Source organism: Leucopleurus acutus, assembly GCF_964270905.1.
Source record: "Leucopleurus acutus genome assembly, chromosome: 5".
Classification (NCBI taxonomy): Eukaryota; Metazoa; Chordata; class Mammalia; order Artiodactyla; family Delphinidae; genus Leucopleurus; species Leucopleurus acutus.
The window spans coordinates 96,845,034-96,866,015 of NC_139147.1; the positions used below are offsets into that span (position 1 = coordinate 96,845,034).

At 43.5% G+C, this 20,982-nt stretch overlaps 1 protein-coding gene across 1 annotated transcript; it reads left to right on the plus strand.

Annotated features, from left to right (window-relative positions):
• Positions 1 to 969: 969 nt before the first annotated feature.
• Positions 970 to 2,668, plus strand: ACTRT3 (actin related protein T3; the record flags this gene model as incomplete). The annotated part of the gene is made up of 2 exons (XM_082839663.1): positions 970 to 1,169; positions 1,750 to 2,668. The coding sequence occupies 2 exons, from the start codon at positions 970 to 972 to the stop codon at positions 2,666 to 2,668; spliced, it is 1,119 nt and encodes a 372-aa protein (XP_082695789.1).
• Between the last annotated feature and the right edge of the window lie 18,314 nt (positions 2,669 to 20,982).

Below are 20,982 nucleotides of genomic sequence, written 5' to 3' on the forward strand. Positions count from 1 at the left end.
AAATTGAAGAGATTAAAAAAGAAAATCAGACATCGAGATGCACTTTTTTGGCACGCAACATGAATAGATTTTTCTAAGTCTGAGTTTCATATGACCTAAGGAATATCGTTTTTCCTGCAAAGAGACAGACATATCCTTATGCCTAAAAATCAAGAATTTTTAGGGAATGAGAATGAGCTTCCGTATTACACCGGGGGCGGGGGCGGGGGGTGGGTAACCTGATGGGATTGCTTAAAAAATTTAGAAGTGAGATTATACTTTTTCGGTTTTGAGTACATTTTGCTTAGAAAACACGGGGAAAGAAACACAACAAAGTACTGCCCAGAATATATAGAAATAATAATAAAAGTATTTAAAACCCACTTTAAGTCCTAGCACTTTTTCCCTTTCTCTTTTTACAAGTTGACGAAATTCTCTTTTTAGAAGTTCAGAAGCATGAACCGTACCTCCCCCGCTACGACACTTTACCCTGTCAAATCTCTCCACCTTTTTCCAGTTTCGAGGGCGCATTTCAGAGCTTCCCGCAGGCCCTTGGACAGACATCTATTAACCAGAATGTAATGACGTTGAGAAATAAAACTGTTTTTATGGCTCATCGAGGTATTAGAGAAAGCCTCTTGTGAAGGGTTAGATTGGTATCTAGCTTTCTGGGAAGAAAGTCAGGTTTTCCTGATATTGGTATTCCCGGATTCCAAGGGGGTGAGGAGTGGTCCAACCCGGGTGAGACGCAATCGTGGGTGGCACTTTAGAGTGCACCTTGCATCCATCGAGTCCCCGGCCTGGGACTCCCCCCCGCCTCCCCGCCAGCCCCCGGCTCCCTCCAGCCCGGCTCAGGCCCCGCGGGGCCGTGCCGGGGTCTCTATGACGCGGCGTTCCAGGTCGTCTGACCGGCACATCACTTTCCGCGCTCCCCGCCTAGCCCGCAGCCAGGGCAGCCCGAGCGGCCGGGCGACAGGAGGCGGCGGCGTCATGAGCTACTACCAGCTACCGGTGGTGATCGACAACGGCTCAGGAGTGATCAAGGCGGGCCTGGCTGGGTCCCGGGAGCCCCAGTGTGTCTACCCGAACTTTATAGGCCGTGCCAAAGGCCAGACCTCGGGGGCAGAGGGCGTGCAGGAAGTGTGCGTGGGAGACCGAGCGCAGCAGCGGAGAAGCGCACTTTCCATCAGGTACCGCCTTCTCCCGGCGGGCAGGACCCGCGTGGAGGCAAAGTAGGGGGATCCCAGAGGAGAGGCCCAACACCGAGAGAAAGGATAAGAAGTGAGGAACAGGAAAGTCTCTGCCAGCTATCATTATTGCAAACGCTCGAGCCGCAAATCTCTGAGGGTACCACATACCTAAAGAGTGAACATTACTTGCTCGCTGTATCTATTCAAATGTATTCAAACGTACAAACACAGTTATCGTTCATAAAATACAAGTTCATTTAGGAATGTTAATTCAAGATACCTTTGTCTTCCGGGCTATTTGTTTTCAACTAACTGATATTAAAACTGTGAAGATTTCCCTATATATATATTTAAAGTCAAAAAGGGTATTCCAAAGAGGCAGGGAAGATGGAAAGCAACAAAAATTGCAGAGGAAGGTAGCTGGGCTATCTTTTGCTGGCAGTTACCATCTCTGAGAGGCTCTGGCGGGCACTGCCCATAAAGTGCTACTGGTAATAAATACGGGGATTAACCCATGTTTGAAGAGAGTAGACACTGGAAAAATTTAAAGCTGCCATTTATCTTATTGCTTTTCCTACAGCTACCCAGTGGAGCGTGGTCTCATTACTTGCTGGGGGGACATGGAGATCATGTGGAAGCATATCTACGACGATAACCTGAAGCTAAAGCCCTGTGATGGCCCAGTCTTGATTACAGAGTCAGCACTGAACCCACTGGCCAACCGGCAACGGGTCACTGAAGTGTTTTTTGAGCATCTGGAGGTTCCTGCCTTCTATATATCCATCCAGGGGGTGCTAGCTCTCTTTGCTACTGGCCTCACAACTGGCTTTGTGCTGAATTCAGGTGCTGGGGTTACCCAGTGTGTACCCATCTTTGAGGGTTACTGTCTGCCTCATAGTGTCCAGCAGCTAGATCTGGCAGGTCTTGACCTTACCAACTACCTCATGATGCTGTTGAAGGAGCACGGCATCATGCTGCTTAGTGCTTCAGACAGGAAGATTGTCACAGACATTAAGGAAACCTATTGTTATGTGGCAATGAACTTTGAAGAGGAAAAGGCCAAGAAAGCTGATTGTATAGAGAAGGTTTACCAACTACCTGATGGGAAGACAATCAAACTCCATGACCAGCTCTTTCATTGTCCAGAGGCCCTCTTCTCTCCAAGTCTCCTGCATCTTGAGACCCCTGGCATTGATAAGATGTGCTTCAGCAGCATAATGAAATGTGATACAGATCTGAGGAATTCCTTTTTCTCCAATATTATCCTTGCTGGGGGATCAACCTCTTTCCCTGGTTTAGATAAGCGGCTAGTTAAAGATATAGCAAAGGTGGTGCCTGCCAACACCCCTGTGCAGGTTATTGCTCCCCCAGAAAGGAAAATATCAGTGTGGGTGGGAGGCTCTATTCTTGCATCCCTCTCTGCCTTCCAGCACATGTGGATCACCGCTGCAGAATTTAAAGAAGTCGGACCCAACATAGTACACCAAAGATGCTTCTGAATACAGATAAAATGGTTAGAAGAAAACGTTTTGAGTACATGTGACAGAAAACTTTGGATATTATATATTTCTGGGAGAACAAAATATTTCAGTTATTGGAAGGTCCATGTCTCTGTTGCATTTCTATAATGGGGGAAAATAATGATGACGCAGTCAAATAACATATTTATTGAGTAGAACCAAATTAAATGCTAGAGGAGACATTACTCTTTTAATTTTATTTCTTTGGCTGTGCCGGGTCTTAGTTGTAGCAGGTGGGCTCCTTAGTTGCAGCATGCATCTGGGATCTAGCTCCCTGACCAGGGATGGAAGCCGGGCCACCTAACATGGGAGCATGGAGTCTTAACAACTGCACCACCAGAGAAGTCCTGAGAAGATGTTATTCTTTACCTTGGAGATCTTACACTTCCTTTGGAGGGAGAGAGCAATTTGTGGTACAACATGGTATGTGCCAAATGAGTGATACAGATTGAAGGTTGTTGAAGTTTATGGAAGGAAGTTTGCTATAAGGGAAGATTTCATAGCAGAGGTATGCCATCATGAATGGGGTGGTCTTAGGATGGGTGTGGGAGCATAATAAAAGAGGGCAGATATTCAGAAGAGCATAGTGGAAATGAGCAAGAAGCTAGATATGAGGATGAACAAAGCATACTCAAGGCATGTTTAATACACTGGTTTTGTTAAAATGAAGAGCTCATATCGAGCAGACTAAGAGCAATGACTAGGAAGGTAAATTAAGGCCAGAGACTGGAAGGCTTTGTTTTAAATGTCCTATAGGCAAAAAGGAGCCTTTAAAGATTTGAAAAGAGGAGACATAAGGAAATTAAGATGAATGTGGTAGTAGTTTGGAGGCTAAATTGGACTGGGAAAGGCCCTGGAGATTCAGTGATCAATTAGAAAGTTGTTAGTGTAGATATAAAGTAGTCAAGTCTTATACTCAAGATTATAAGCAATAGGAATTAAAAAGAAGAAATTATGAAAAACTGACAAGTCTTGGTGCCTAATTAGTTATGAAGGGGAAAGAAGGGTCTGAAATGACGAAGGTAGCTGAGAGAATGATGGCAATGTTGACATTACTCAAAGTATGTAGTATCTGCTCTATGGAAAGCACTGTGCTAAGTGCAGCAAGTGCTAAATCAGGAGTCAGATTGTGTCCTTAAGAAGCCAGCAGTCCAGTGTGAGAGGTGAAATTCATACTTTAATTGCAATAATATAAGGTGGAAAGTGATTTAGTGTTCTAAGAGAAGTATAAAATAGGACTTACAGGGCTTCCCTGGTGGCGCAGTGGTTGAGAGTCCGCCTGCCGATGCAGGGGACACGGGTTCGTGACCCGGTCCGCGAGGATCCCACTATGCTTCGGAGCGGCTGGGCCTGTTGAGCCATGGCCGCGGAGCCCGTGCTCCGCAACGGGAGAGGCCACAACAGGGAGTAAGCCCGTACAAAAAAAAAAAAAAAAAAAAAAAGGGACTTATAGGAGGGAAAACAACTTGAAGGCTCAGGGAAGGCTTTTGGGGACTGGGCTTGAAGCTGAAATTTAAACCTAATAGAGTGCCCATCCTTCTGAATTTAGGGGCAGTATATGTGGGTTCAGGTCCAGGCCCTGCCACCTACCAGCTGCATGATTTAAACAAATTGTTTAAATATTTTGAAGCTCAATTTCCTCATTGATAAGTGGGGTTGCTAATCCTAACCCCTATCTGTCTCACAGGGTCCTTATGAAATACAAATGAGATAATGTCTCTATGGGAACTTTCACAATGTTATTTTTTGCTTATAGAATTAGACTATTTATAGGTCCAGCTCATGCTACTTCCTCCATAGTCAAAATCAATTATTTGTATCCTTCAGCACATTATATTACTTGTACTTTTATTGACCATTTAATTTATGCAGCCTTATCTTTTGGTTTGCTTGTCTTTCTCCCTTACTAGATATGTTCTTAGAGGACAGGGATTGTGGGCTTTCTCTTTTCATCTCTGTCCCCTTCCCTGATGACTTCTGTGGTGCACTCCCAGTAGATATGCAGTTATATAGAATTGACCAGAAGCACACTGATGGCAGAGGGAACATGAGGGCAAAGCCTCCAAGGTGTAAAAATCATGGGCATGTACAAGCAGCAGGAAGTAATTCAGTTTGGCCTGAAGCATTTGTGAAGAGGTGCATTTCATTTTTTGACATGTGTTTATCATTTTAGTGATTGTAAGCAAAACTACTAGATTGGATAAGGTGTAGAAAATGATTATCTGAGAGCAGTTTGAATAGTCGATGCCGTACTCACTAGAGTCACAAGCACTGTAAAGAGAATTGTTGCAGGAAGGGGGACCCCTTCTTCCAGGGCCCGAGAGTGGGCTCTTGTCTAACACTCGGAAATGAATAGTCCGAGGAGACACACATGCTGACAAAGCAAGAGGCTTTATTGGGAAGGGGCGGCGGGGCACAGAGCAGCAGGGTAAGGGAACACAGGAGAACTGCGCTGCCACGTGGCTCGCAGTCTCGGGTTTTATGGTAATTGGGTTGATTTCTGTGTAGTCTCTGGCCACTCACTCTGACTCAGGATCCTTCCTGGTGGCACACGCATCACTCAGCCAAGATGGATTCTAGCGAGAAGGATTCTGGGAAGTTGGTACAACACATGGACTGGAGTCTCCTCTCTCCTTTTTTTGGGGGGGGCGGGTGGTTCGCGGGCCTCTTACTGTTGTGGCCTCTCCCGTTGCGGAGCACAGGCTCCGGACGCGCAGGCTCAGCGGCCATAGCTCACGGGCCCAGTCGCTCCGCGGCATGTTGGATCTTCGCGGACCGGGACACGAACCCGCGTCCCTTGCATCGGCAGGCGGACTCTCAGCCACTGCGCCACCAAGGAAGCCCTCCTCTCTCCTTTTGATCTTCCCCAAATTCTTCCGGTTGGTGGTAGCTTATTAGTTCCGCATTCCTTACCAGGACCTCCTGCTTAAGATAGCTCTTGCAAGTGGTTACTATGGTACCTGGCCAGGGCAGGCGGTTTCAGTCAGTGGTTCCCCTAACAGAATGATCCCAACCCCCTCACTTTAGAATTCTTAAAGTGCTTTTTTCCTAAAAGAAGTTTCGGCTAACCTGTTTAGATACATTTATCTAATTTAAACTTCAACATCCCAGAGAGATGGGCAAGACAAATAGTATTTCCATTTACAAATTAAGAAGTTGAGATGTAAATTTAAAGTGTTCTCCAAAGTAGCTTGCTAGATTAGGCAGGGGCATGGTCCTTAACTGTGGTTTCTTAGGCAGTTCACCCAACAACTAGCCTGGAATATTCTGTACAGACTCTAGCCTCTTCATTGGGGTCATGGATGATCCTTTTCAGGTAATCTAGGGAAAGGAAATAAAATGTGAAATTTGCGTTTAGTTATATTTTCCCCTATCTTAAACCATATCGAACCAATCCCCTTAACATTTTACTTTTCTTTCAGATCGCGGTGCCACTAGCGACAACTCCATGAAGTTCACCCAATTGAAGAGTTCAACTTTTAAGATTAGCCAGTTATATGAAAAACAGCATGTACCGGCCAATATAAAAACCTGCTACAATTTATGGTGCATTGTTTTTTTTTTAACACAATCACGACACAACATTAAAGCAAAGTCAATGACTGAAAAGCCTCTATTTCCTAATAAAAGGGAGATTCAGTCCTCAATGTTGAGATCGAGAAGAGAGTAGTTATACGTAATAAAACAACCTCTGCTCAAGAAGGGAACAGGTCAGGATCGCGGAGGCAGCCCAATGAGCCAAGCCAAGATTCTGTTCGGGAATCTATTTTGGTAAAGTTCTCTAACAAACGTGATGATCCGAACTGAGAATTTGGCCCTACAACTTTTGTATGAACTCCATTTCTTTAAGATAGTAGCGTGCACCTCGCCTGGTCTGTAAGAGATGGAAAACAGCGCTAAAAAGCATTCAAGTTAGTTTTCAAATTACAAGTTAATACGTCTGACGAAAAGATCCAATCTTCCCGTAAGGAACATGTGGGTGGGGCGGCGATTGTCCTCATGGCGGGAAACAGAACTTTTGAAAAAAAAAAAAATTTTGCGAGACCGGTTCTCGCGAGAGCCGCGGCGGGCTGGCCCCAGCCAATCCGCGCAGGCGGCGGCCGCTCCCTTTATAAGGAGACGCTGGAGGAGGCGCTGTGGGTTGCGGAGGGTGGGCCCGGGAGTGGTGGCTGCCATTTCGTGTCTAACCCTAACTGAGACTGGCGTAGGCGCTGCGCTTTTGCTCCCCGCGCGCTGTTTTTCTCGCTGACTTTCAGCGGGCGGAAAAGCCTCGGCCTACCGCCTTCCACAATCCAGACTGAAGCAAACAAAAAATGTCAGCCGCTGGCTCGCTCACCTCTCCCGGGAACCTGCGTGGCTCGCCCGCCCAGGCCCCGCGCCCCGCCTGAGGCCGCGGTCGGCCGGGGCTTCTCCGGAGGCGCCCACTGCCGCCGCGAAGAGTTGGGCTCTGTCAGCCGCGGGTCGCTTGGGGGGCCGAGGCGAGGCTCTTACCGCAGGGAAAGGAACGGAGCCGGTCCCCGCGCGCGGTGCGCTTCCCTGAGCTGTGGGACGTGCACCCGGGACTCGGCTCAGACACTTGCAGCCGGAGGAGCTGCGGGGGTGGGGCGCGGGCAGTCTGTTTTCTCCCTGGGAGGGACTCCGTTGGTGCGCGTCCGTCTTCCCTCGCCGTCAGTGGTGGGCCTGTGGGCCTCCAAACTTGCAGATTGGACCACAGTGCGTGCAAATCAACTGTCAGAAGGACCCGTGGAGGCACCTCCAAAATTGGTCCCTGTGAATGGGCAGTGAGACGAATAGCCAGCTGGCCGTTCCTGTGTAGGGCTTTTTTGTCCTCCCTCTCCTCTGGTTTTGTTGCCCTTTATCATAGTATCACAACGCAGTTCCTGCTCTGCGGATTTTGTCGAGGTTTTTGCCTCTTTCAAAGTATATCCCGATCAGTCCCGACAATCGGGTATGGAAGAGAAGTGTTTTTTTGTGAGATTATTGAACACTTAATATTTGTTAACTGGAAGATCTAGTCTGTTCTTCAAACAGTGTAAATTCTGTTCCTTAATGGTCGTTGCTTTTCATCTTTGTCTCCGTCTTTGGGTGCAAAGTATTAAGTGGTGACGGAAAAGTGTACGAAGAAATATATATCCCACCCCCCACCGCCCCCCCCCCCAAGAATTGGGTGAGGTTTCTTTGCCAAGGGGGGGAAAAAAAGAAAAAGGCCCATTAGGAAACAATCAACAGGTCATTTTGCCCATTCGTCTCCGAAATCTAACTTCCAGGTTTATGTGGGAATTGAAGTCAGTGCCTTCACTTCCTTGAGACAGCTCTTCTGGCGGCAATTGCTGGGACAGAGAGTACCCTGCAGCCTGAATTGCAAAGGCAAATTATCAGTGTGATATCCAGCCTGGAGCTGGACCCGACAATGGAAAAGAAAAATCAGGACCATGTCAGTATCTACATGAACATGTCTAGCATTTCATCCTGTTGCCTGAAGTAGGTCCCTCAGTGTCGTCTAATACAATTCTTAGCTTTCAGTTAAGAAATGTGAAAAACCTGGACTGCACTCTTTCTGGTAATGTTCTCTAAGAAGGAAAAAGTTTTCCCATCAGCATGGTTTTGTGGAAAGAACATGGGGTAAGTTAGTGAATGACGTTCTCGTTCTGATTTTGCCAAAGATTTTTCTTGGTTTTTCAGGTAACTCAGCTAGCTTCACTAAGCTTCCATTTACTCAGAAAGTGACCTTTTAAGATCGCTTTTGAAGACTGCCAGGGTTCCTTGAACTAGAAATAAATAGATGTCTTTTGTTTCTGCTCCATCTAGTGGTACTTTTGCTTCTCCACATGTACAGAATTTGTGATGGAGTCTGCCCTGAGGCAAGGATGGCCACCTACTGGGGACAAGGCTCTTTTTTTTTTTTTTTTCTTTTTTTCTTTCGGCCTCCTGAGGCCTGCAGGGTTTCCCAAACACATGCCCCCTGCAGTGGAAGCCTAGAGTCTTAACCACTGGACTGCCGGGGAAGTCCCTCTCTCTCTCATTTTTAAAAAAGAAAGTAGTGATTTAATAAATACAATTTAAAAGACCACAGCCGTTTTCTAGTTCTTATACTTGAAATCCTCTCCTTGACAAATGTCTTATAAACATTCCAAAGGAAAATTCTCAGTATTATGAACATTTGATATATTTTTTTCTGTTTTGGCAGAATGATTCTCTTCCTTAAATTATATAATTTTGGAGCAAGAAGGGGCCATAGAGTTCAACCAATGAGATAATTTACATGATAACATTTTGGAGATAATAATTATGGCAAATGTGACTTCTTATTGCTACAAGATTTGAGTCCCTCTACCAGATGAAGAAACTCCCTTGGCTAAGTTAATTTTTTGCGGAGTTGGAACCAGCAATTAGCCCCCTGAACTTTAAAGTCCAGTGTTCTGTTTACTATGTGGCACCTTAATGCTGCACTGGCTTGCCTGGGAAAGATTAGTGTTAGCTCCACCACCATTTTCTAGTTTAAAATAAAATAACATCTTTAAAGGTTACTTGCCTGTGAGCTTAGTTTTCATCCCCTGCTCTCTTCCCTCTACAACCTTCTTTGATAGGATTTTGTGCTGGAAAGTCCATTGTGTGTTTCACTAGTTTACAAGTACAGTTTATTCTTGTTATTTGTGGTAGTTCGTTCTATAAAGTCACCGTAACACTGAATTAGTGGATACGAAACCATTTCTTCTAGGGGAAGTACAAGATTAGGTTCCTGAGAGCCTCTAGTCACATCATTTTCATCAACTGATCAATGAATAATCTTGTTTTATGTGTGTTTCTATTTAAAGACACCTTATTTAATATATACTATTGATTCATTATCATTGAACTCATATTCAACAACACTATATATAGCTCTTGCCTGTATATGAGCTTATCTACACATATATTTTCTGTAGGCATATCACAGCCTTCTTTCACTTAGGAACACCAGACAGCACTTCAGCACTATACCTGGGGTCATTTTAAACAGCAAAATCATCAACAAGCCACAAAAATGAAAAAAAAAAAAAAGTTCCACTAAATAGATCACAAAAAGGGCACTTGTTTACAGTGTTCTTTTTGGAATAAGTGGGCAGCGTGTCACCTTGTTGGACCTCAGTGGGGAAACTTTGTGTCAAGTGACTCAAATTTTTCACTGCTCAGCATGTGTCCATGAATGACTGTAAAAACGCTTTAGCTATTGATTTTGGGGTTACAAGTAAATTTTAGTAGGTGGATTTACAAATATGGAATCTGTGAATATTGAGGATTGCCTATACTTCAAGGTCTGTGCAACCCCTGTACCTGAGAGAGACTGCATGTATCCACATGGCCCCTGAAGTACTTGGGGCTTATTTCATGCCTTTAAGATTATTTAAACAGTGATTTGCAAAGGGTTTTAATGGGGGAAGGGGTAAATGAAATTTGAAAATAACTATTTGTCTCATTTATTTATTTTTAGTTACTTATGATGAATTTCAAATAATAAAGGAGAATGTGAGAATTTAATGCTTGTGAAGGAAATTACAGCTTTAAAAATATTGAGAAACATGGGTTTTGTTTTGTCTTTAGAAAGAGAGGCTTCTTTTCCAAGGTCCTGGGTTGGCTGTAGTTTTTGATTCTGAGGATGATGTGAGTTTTAATTTAGTTTGTCCTGGTTCTGCGGTCAAAAATTCCATGTTGGCCTGGCTCAAGACATAAGAGACAAATAGAAGACACCTGCACCCGCACTCACACAAAGTGTAGAGGAAAAGTAGTTTTAAATTAAACTAAGGTGAGAATGAAATGACAAAAGGTAATTGTCATTCCTTCCCCATTTATTCTTTTAAGGTAATAATGTGTGATGGAAGTAAAAACAGCAAAAACAACCAAGGCTTAGGCCAAGGTTTGCAAATTTAAATGTCTGCAGTGCACCAGAAGGAAACAAAAGGAGTGAATCACACCAAGAATAAGACTGTGGAGATGGTGGGGAAATATCCTTTTTAAAGGGGAAGCAGCCTTGTGGGAACGGAGGCCTAAAATTGTAAATATTTCAGGGGGAGACAAAAAGTTTAGTTTACGTGAAGACTGATTTTAAAATGTTGATAGTAAATTTAAAATAAAATTACATATTGTGTGTGTGTATAATAAAGAACTTGGATGGCTTTTATTCCTGAGTCCTGAGAAGTAGCTTCCATATCCTTGGAATTTCCTGATTGGTAGGAGTGCCTTTCTTATTCCTGGTGGGCCCCTCAGACAACACCTAATAGCTTATGGGATGACCTAGATGGGACTGGTCACATCAACAATACCAAACATGTCCTTATCAGCCAGACCTCCTAGGAGAGGAGTGGGGCTAGAGACTGACTAATGCCTCAACAAATCATGCTGATGTAAAGAAGTCTCAGTCAAAACTCTGGACACTTTGAAGCTTGGGTGAGAAAGCTTCACATTGGGGGCCCTCCCAGACCTCACCCTATACATTTCTCTCTTTGGCTGGTTTGGATTTGAATCCTTTTTCTATAATAAAACTGTAATCGTAAGTATAGCACTTTTCTGAGTTCTGCAAGTCATTCCAGTGAATTATCTAACCTGAGGGTTAGCCAGCTGAATTGTAGCCAGCTGGTCAGAAGTGGGGATGGCTTGGGGAACCCCAGACTTTAAGCTGGTGTCTGAAGTAAGGGCAGTCTTGTGGAGAACTGTGCCCTTAATCTGTGAAGTTTGGCCTAACTTGGGTGTTGGTGTCAGAAGTCATTGCAATGGGCCACTCAAAAAACCTTTTGAGGAAAAATCTGGCCCATCATAGCTACTAATCTGTGACCTTTGGCCTACGCAAATTCAATGATACTAGAAGTCAGGAATGATTTTCCCAGAAGTATGGGAGTTTGGGCCATCCCACAAGTTAAAGGCCTATGCAAGGTAACTGTATGTGAAAGGAGGCTATGCTCTTAGCATCTTTTATAGGCCCCTGGGAATATCACTAAAGACAGAAATTTCAAAATAAAACTTTAATAATATTCTGAAAATAGAACTGGAACTCCTCCCCCACATTTAGGACACCTACGATATTTGCTCTGTGAATCAGCCTGAGGCATAGGCCTGTCCTTCAGTGTCTATTCTATCAGATCCTGGTGGGGCTGTGAGTGTAACATGGGAGAGCAAAATCTGACTACAAGCTGGATCTGTTTCTTTTACTTTAACCTTTGCTTCCCGTTGCTTTTGTTCACTAAAAGGATACTGTCTATACACAATGGCCTGCCTCAGGGAACACTGCCCCTCTGCCTGAATGTTTAACAAAAGTGCCTTTGTTCAGGGAAACATCCTGACCCTGTCCACCTGTAGGTAGCTGAAGAAAGAAGAAATTAACATATCCCCTCCTCGAGGCTGGCCATTCCAGGGGACATATGTGAATCTTATGGCCTTCTTACTTTACTTCCTCCTCCTCTCTGTTCTACAAAAGAAACTGGCATCCAAACCCCAGTAAGATGGTTTTTCAGAGACACTAGTCTGCCATCTTCTTGGTCTGCCAACTTTTCAAATAAAGTCGTATTCCTTATCTCAACACCTCATCTCCCGACTCATTGGCCTGTCATGCAGCAAGCAGAGCGAGCTTGGACTTGGTAACATGAGGAGGCTTATACCATCACCTGGTGGAATTGAGGACATTTCTCCCATACCCTTCCTCCACCTTGGTTTAGATCTCCCTTCTTAGAAAGTCATCACAGTGTGCAGTATTGAAACCAAGCAGGACCCTGTGGGGCTCCTGGGTACAAATCCTTTCTGTGTCGCCCATTTCTATTAGGTTGGCCAAAAAGTTCATTCAGGTATTTCCATAACATTTTTTTTTTTGGCTGCATTGGGTCTTCATTGATGAGCATGGGCTTTCTCTAGTTGTGGCGAGTAGGGACTACTCTTCGTTGCGGGCTTCTCATTGCAGTGGGTTCTATTGTTGTGGAACACAGGCTCTAGGCACACAGGCTTCAGTAGTTGCAGCATGTGGGCTCAGTAGTTGTGGCTCGTGGGCTCTAGAGCGCAGGCTCATTAGTTGCACAGGCTTAGGTGCTCCGCGGCATGTGAGATCTTCCCGGACCAGGGATCGAACCCATGTCCCCTGCATTGGCAGGCAGATTCTTAACCACTGTGCCTTCCATAACATCTTATGGAAAAACCCCAACACATTTTTTGGCCAACCCAATAGTTTGTAGGAAATAGGCTTCACTCAGCCTCCATGAACTTCCCTGAGCTTCAAAGGGCAGGTTCAAACAGTTGCTAATCAGGGAGGAGAGAGAATGCAGAAACAAGGGAGGAGCAGTCAAGAAGCAATAGTGTAGCCTTGGGGCAGGGTCCCAGTCCCTCCTCAAGGAATATTTATAACAATAACTTTGAGTTCTTCGGCAGAACTAAGGTCCCCACCCAGATAGAGGATGGCAAGTTCAGGCTGAGCACAAGATTCCTGGAGCACCACCCTGGGTTACCTCACCACCAGCCAATCAGAAGAAAGTCATACACCCTGCAGCCCTCGCCCCAAATTTTGCCTATAAAAACTCTTCCCCCAAAACCAATGGGGAGTTCAGGTTTTCTGAGCACAAGCCACCAGTTCTCTTTGCTTGGGCCTGCAATAAACCTTTCTCTGCTCCAAACTCTGACGTTTAGGTTTATTTGTCCTCACTCTGCGTCATGCACACAAACTTTGTTTTATAACAGTATCTTCAAATTCTCATTTCTTCCTTGAGAGAAAAAGGAAACAGGAAGAAATGGTCAAACGATTTTAACATGGGTTCTGACCTGGCCAAAAGAATCTAGTATAAGTCTCCCAACTTCAGATTCCACATTTATTAAATGGATATGCTAAGACTTACCTTTAATGGTTTTTTTTACATCTTTATTGGAGTATAATTGCTTTACAATGGTATGTTAGTTTCTGCTTTATAACAAAGTGAATCAGTTATACATATACATATGTTCCCATATCTCTTCCCTCTTGCGTCTCCCTCCCTCCCACCCTCCCTATCCCACCCCTCCAGGCGGTCACAAAGCACCAAGCTGATCTCCCTGTGCTATGCGGCTGCTTCCCACTAGCTATCTACCTTACGTTTGGTAGTGTATATATGTCCATGCCTCTCTCTCGCTTTGTCACAGCTTACCCTACCCTTATTTTTTTATTTCCTCTTTGATTTCTTCAGTGATCACTTCGTTATTAAGTAGTGTATTGTTTAGCCTCCACGTGTTTGTACTTTTTACAGATCTTTTCCTGTAATTGATATCTAGTCTCATAGCGTTGTGGTCGGAAAAGATACTTGATACGATTTCAATTTTCTTAAATTTACCAAGGCTTGACTTGTGACCCAAGATATGATCTATCCTGGAGAATGTTCCATGAGCACTTGAGAAAAATGTGTATTCTGTTGTTTTTGGATGGAATGTCCTATAAATATCAATTAAGTTCATCTTGTTTAATGTATCATTTAAAGCTTGCTTCCTTATTTATTTTCATTTTGCATTGGTGAAAGTGGGGTGTTAAAGTCCCCTACTATGAATGTGTTACTGTCGATTTCCCCTTTTACGGCTGTTAGTATTTGCCTTATGTATTGAGGTGCTCTTATGTTGGGTGCATAAATATTTACAATTGTTATATCTTCTTCTTGGATCAATCCCTTGATCATTATGTAGTGTCCTTCTTTGTCTCTTCTAATAGTCTTTATTTTAAAGTCTATTTTGTCTGATATGAGAATTGCTACTCCAGCTTTCTTTTGGTTTCCATTTGCATGGAATATCTTTTTCCATCCCCTTACTTTCAGTCTGTATGTGTCTCTAGGTCGGAAGTGGGTCTCTTGTAGACAGCAAATATATGGGTCTTGTTTTTGTATCCATTCAGCCAATTTGTGTCTTTTGGTGGGAGCATTTAGTCCATTTACATTTAAGGTAATTATCGATGTGTATGTTCCTATTCCCATTTTCTTAATTGTTTTGGGTTCGTTGTTGTAGGTCTTCTCCTTCTCCTGTGTTTCTTGCCTAGAGAAGTTCCTTTAGCAGCTGTTGTAAAGCTGGTTTGGTGGTGCTGAACTCTCTCAGCTTTTGCTTGTCTGTAAAGGTTTTAATTTCTCCATCAAATCTGAATGAGATCCTTGCTGGGTAGAGTAATCTTGGTTGCAGGTTTTTCTCCTTCATCACTTTCAATATGTTCTGCCAGTCCCTTCTGGCTTGCAGAGTTTCTGCTGAAAGATCAGCTGTTAACCTTATGGGGATTCCCTTGTGTGTTATTTGTTGTTTTTCCCTTGCTGCTTTTAATATGTTTTCTTTGTATTTAATTTTTGACAGTTTGATTAATATGTGTCTTGCCATATTTCTCCTTGGATTTATCCTGTATGGGACTCTCTGTGCTTCCTGGACTTGGTTAACTATTTCCTTTCCCATATTAGGGAAGTTTTCAACTATAATCTCTTCAAATATTTTCTCAGTCCCTTTCTTTTTCTCTTCTTCTTCTGGAACCCCTATAATTCGAATGTTGGTGCGTTAAATGTTGTCCCAGAGGTCTCTGAGACTGTCTTCAGTTCTTTTCATTCTTTTTTCTTTATTCTGCTCTGCAGTAGTTATTTCCACTATTTTATCTTCCAGGTCACTTATCCATTCTTCTGCCTCAGTTATTCTGCTATTGATCCCATCTAGAGTATTTTTAATTTCATTTATTGTGTTGTTCATCGTTGTTTGCTTCATCTTTAGTTCTTCTAGGTCCTTGTTAAATGTTTCTTGCATTTTGTCCATTCTATTTCCAAGATTTTGGATCATCCTTACTATCATTATTCTGAATTCTTTTTCAGGTAGACTGCCTATTTCCTCTTCATTTGTTAGGTCTGGTGGGGTTTTATCTTGTTCCTTCATCTGCTGTGTGTTTTCCTGTCTTCTCATTTTGCTTATCTTACTGTATTTGGGGTCTCCTTTTCGCAGGCTGCAGGTTCGTAGTTCCCGTTGATTTTGGTGTCTGTCCCCAGTGGCTAAGGTTGGTTCAGTGGGTTGTGTAGGCTTCCTGGTGGAGGGGACTAGTGCCTGTGTTCTGGTGGATGAGGCTGGATCTTGTCTTTCTGGTGGGCAGGTCCACATCTGGTGGTGTGTTTTGGGGTGTCTGTGGACTTATTATGATTTTAGGCAGCCTCTCTGCTAATGTGTGGGGTTGTGTTCCTGTCTTGCTAGTTGTTTGGCATAGGATGTCCAGCACTGTAGCTTGCTGGTCGTTGAGTGAAGCTGGGTGCTGGTGTTGAGATGGAGATCTCTGGGAGATTTTCGCCGTTTGATATTATGTGTAGCTGGGACGTCTTTTGTGGACCAGTGTCCTGAAGTTGGCTCTCCCACCTCAGAGGCACAGCACTGACTCCTGACTGCAGCACCAAGAGCCTTTCATCCACACGGCTCAGAATAAAAGGCAGAAAAAGTAGAAAGAAAGAATTAGTAGAAGTAGAAGGAAAGAAGGAAAGCAAGAAACAATGGAGGGAGGGAGGGAGGAAGGAATGAAGGAAGGAAGGAGGGAAGGAAGGAAAAAAAGAAAGAAGATAAAGTAAAATAAAATAAAGTAAGATAAAATATAATAAAGTTATTAAAATAAAATTATTAAGAAAAACAAAACAAACAAAAAAACCTGGACGGATAGAACCCTAGGACAAATGGTGGAAGCAAAGCTATACAGACAAAATGTCACACAGAAGCATCCACATACACACTCACAAAAAGAGGAAAAGCGGAAAAAATCATAAATCTTGCTCTCAAAGTCCACCTCCTCAATTCAGGATGATTTGCTGTCTATTCATGGATTCCATAGACGCAGGGTACATCAAGTTGATTGTGGAGTTTTAATCCTTTGTTTCTGAGGCTGCTGGGAGAGATTTCCCTTTCTCTTCTTTGTTCGCACAGCTCCCAGGGGCTCAGCTTTGGATTTGGCCCCGCCTCTGCGTGTAGGTCGCCGGAGGGCGTCTGTTCTTTGCTCAGACAGGAGAGGGTTAAAGGAGCCGCTGATTCGGGGGCTCTGGCTCACTCAGGCCGGGGGGGAGGGAGGGGCACGGAGTGCGGGGCGGGCCTGCGGCGGCAGAGGCTGGCGTGACGTTGCACCAGCCTAAGGCGCGCCGTGCGTTCTCCCGGGGGAGTTGTCCCTGGATCCCGGGACCCTGGCAGTGGCGGGCTGCACAGGCTCCCCGGAAGGGGGGTGTGGAGAGTGACCTGTGCTCGCACACAGGCTTCTTGGTGGCGGCAGCAACAGCCTTAGGGTCTTATGCCCGTCGCTGGGGTCCGTGCTTTTAGCCGCGGCTCGCGCCCGTCTCTGGAGCTCCTCTTAATCCCTTCTCCTCGCGCACCAGGAAATAAAGAGGGAAGAAAAAGTCTCTTGCCTCTTCGGCAGGTCCAGACTTTTCCCCGGAAAAGTCTGAAGGCTGTGTTCACGCCGCCAACCCCAGTCCTCTCCCGGCGCTCTGACAGACCGAAGCCCAAGCCTCAGCTCCCAGCCCCGCCCGCCCCAGTGGGTGAGCAGACAAGCCTCTCGGCCTGGTGAGTGCCGGTCGGCCCTGATCCTCTGTGCGGGAATCTCCCCGCTTTGCCCTCCGCACCCCTGTTGCTGCGCTCTCCTCCGCGGCCCCGAAGCTTTCCCCCTCCGCCACCCGCAGTCTCTGCCCGCGAAGGGGCTTCCTAGCGTGTGGGAACCTTTCCTCCTTCACAGCTCCCTCCCACTGGTGCAGGTCCCGTCCCTATTCTTTTGTCTCTGTTTATTCTTTTTTCTTTTGCCCTACCCAGGTACGTGGGGGGTTTCTTGCCTTTTGGGAGGTCTGAGGTCTTCTGCCAGTGTTCAGTAGGTGTTCTGTAGGAGTTGTTCCACGTGTAGATGTATTTCTGGTGTATCTGTGGGGAGGAAGGTGATCTCCGCGTCTTACTCTTCCGCCATCTTCCCGGAAGCTCCTCTAATGGTTTTATTAAAGAGGAGAGGTAGGTCTTATTCTCATAGTTTGCAAGGAATGATTTTACAGCAATCTGATAAGAGCATTGTGGCTACTCCAACAGAAAGTGGTTTTGATTTGTGTTGGGTATACAGGTAAAGGATGTGTGGATAAGGGTGGAAGTGCTAATGTCAGGTTTTTTATATAACACTGATTATGAACTTGATGCACATCTGCAATCAGACATGTTGTTCTAGGGACTTCCATGGTGATCCAGTGGTTAAAATTCCATGCTTCCACTTCAGGGGGCATGGGTTCAATCCCTGATTAAGGAACTGAGATCCAGCATGCTTCACGGCTGGCCAAAAAAGATAATAAAGTTGTTCTAGATGATGTTCACTATCCTATATTTTGTCTTGAGAGTTGTAGGTGTTTATTTTGGTGATATTTATGTGTGTACCATGGCTGTCTATGTTAGAAATGTTAAAATGAATAAATATAGATATTTAAAGCAATTCTAGGAAAACCCATCAGAAAAAAAATACAGCAATGAAGAAATAAAAATACTGAAGTTTTATGTCAATTTTTGAATGAGGATATTATAGCTAAAATGAAAAGCATTGTTTATACATATCATTTGCAGAAAATAGTTGAATTCATCTCACCATTATTTACAAAGAAAGTAGCTTACTAAAGTGAACCAAGTGACTTATTTTCAACCTTGGGAGAAAAACTCAATTAAAGCTGCAATTGAACTGTAATGGCACCAAGGAGTTCAACTCGACCTCATATGCCAGGTGATAATCATCTTTCAAGTGTACAAACAAGGAAGCACAGTTATCAAAGAATGAGAAATACATTTGTTCAAAGACCATTTACTGCTTTAACAAGAGGTGAAAGCTTGCCAGAAATGTATAAACACCTAACACGGTGCTATTCATAGGCTTAACATGTTCAAAGACTTGGGGGGCAATTTAAAAATATCTTTGAAGTTGTGGGTATTCATCATCATATCTAATAATGCTTACTTTCTAGAGCCCCTCTCTAAGGAGGGCAAAGCAATTTATCTGACTTATTTTCATGACATCCTTGTGAGATAAGGCAACTACCATTATCTCCATCTTGTAAATGGAGAAACTAAGACACTGGGAGGTAAAGTCACTTGAAGAAGGTCAGTAGCGGGCCCAAGAATTTAAACATACACATTAAAGCTTTGAACTCCCATTTTAGTTTAACTACAGAAAACTAAACAAAGCATTTAAAAAATAAGCATCTCATACTTTTTCTTTCTCCTTTTCAGTTAGAGAATAATAAATGGTCAATCATTTTGTCCTTGTTTGCCTTGGTAAGGAAAACTGTCTAAAATCAGGCTTTGCACAATAAGTAGACTCTTATTACACTGGAAGGAATGAAATATTTGCAAAGCTGTGACATTCATTTAACAAACACTTACTAAATGCCTAGTCTGTAACATGTTGCATTGTTGAGACTTCAAAGGTGAAAAACATATTCCCCATCCTTAAAGGTCTTCCTGGAGAGTAAGATTATATAAGCAGATTGTAATTTGCAGTTCAGTGTTCTTTAAATTTAAGTAAATTCTTCATTTTATTCCCCAAATTCTTCCTCACTTTTCCCATCTCGGTAAACACCGTTGCCATACACTCAATTGCTCAAACCAGTAATCTGGGCATCACCCTTGCCTCATTCTCCCCTCACCTCATCATATCCTCTGGTCTTTCTCTAATTCATTCCATTGCCACCACCTTACTCCAGTTCACTATCATGTCCTTCATAGACCTTCTGACTAGTTCTCTGCTTCTTGTCATGTCCTCTACTCACCACCAAGTCATTCTTCACAAAGTAGCCTGAGTGAGCTTATTAAAATACTAACTGAACCGTATTTTTTCTCTTCAGTAGTTTCACATTGCACTGGGAATAAAATCCAAAATTCTGATCAAGGTTTTGCATGATCTGGTCCCTCCTTACGTCTCCAACCTCATTTTAACTCCTCTTCTCCTCTTGCACTGTGCTCCAGCCACCCGGGGCCGCCTCCTTTCGGTTCCCAGGACTTGCTAAGATCTTTCTCACCTTAGCTCCCCTGCTTAAACTGCTCTGCCCTGGCACTTGCAGTTTTGGGCACCTTCTCATCGTCATCTCAATTTCGATACCATTTCCTTGGAAGCCTCTCTGGCCCCCTTTTAAAGCAGCTTCCCCTTCCTAGTATGACATTATGTTGGTTACCTTCATACCATGTTCTCCTGATTTGTAATAAATGATTTGCTTATTGTCTGTCTCCCTCACTGGGCTGTAAGGATAGAGGCAGGGACCAAGTCATTTACCTCAGTGAAATATCCCTGGTGCCTAGTACATAATAGGTACTGAATAATTATTTGTCAAGTAAATGAATGAGTGCTATTGGGACAGAGGACAGACCACCTAATCGTAACTGCTATTTTAGCAGCACAGAGGCAAAGTGCTAAATAGATATCTGCCAAGTAATAATGCTTTCTAATTTTTTTTCAGTTATAAAATGAATGTAACAGTACCACAAAAACGTTGAGAAGTAGAAAACAATCACATTTCAGTAAAACTCAAGTACCATTGATATATTTCTATTTCCTTTTTGTACATATATTTTATATGATTATAGCTGATATGTACATTTAATGTAATTAATTTTCAAATTCTGCTTTTTACCCTTGGTAGTAAATCATAGGCATTACTTTTTGATATTACAGATCCTTCAGAACCATTATTTAATACTATTACTTAATGTTCCATTGAATGATTGTACAATAATCTAGATAACACTTTGCCTACTGATGGATATTTAAGTTAATTTCAATTATTTTCCTGCTACTGTGAATAATTATTATGCACATTTGCCATATTTTAATTTATTTTTATTTTTGCCTACGTTGAGTGGCCTGCGGGATCTTAGTTCCCCCACCAGGGATTGAACCCCGACCACAGGAGTGAAAGCCCAGAATCCTAACCACTAGGCCACCAGGGAACTCCCTGCCATATTTTTAGATTATTCATTTATTTAATTACTCAGAGTGCATGACTAACACAAGGGATAGTATTGGTTTGAAGGAGAATTGTCCAGACTTGTATAGTACGTCTGGGTAATCTACCTATTTTGCTTTCTCTTCTAAAATTTCCCAAAATAAAATTTTTTTCTGGATTACCACATACATCTGCTAATCTAGAGCACTAGTTCTGGCCACAGCTTCAGACTTTGGGTAACTGTGTAGATTTAATCATTGATTTCTAGAGTCTAGAAATTTTCTAGAGTCTAGAAGTTTTCTAGAGTCTAGAGTTTTCTAGAGTTCTTCTACTAAAATGAAGGACACATTATATCTTTCCTGTCTTATTCCTCATCCTCTTTCC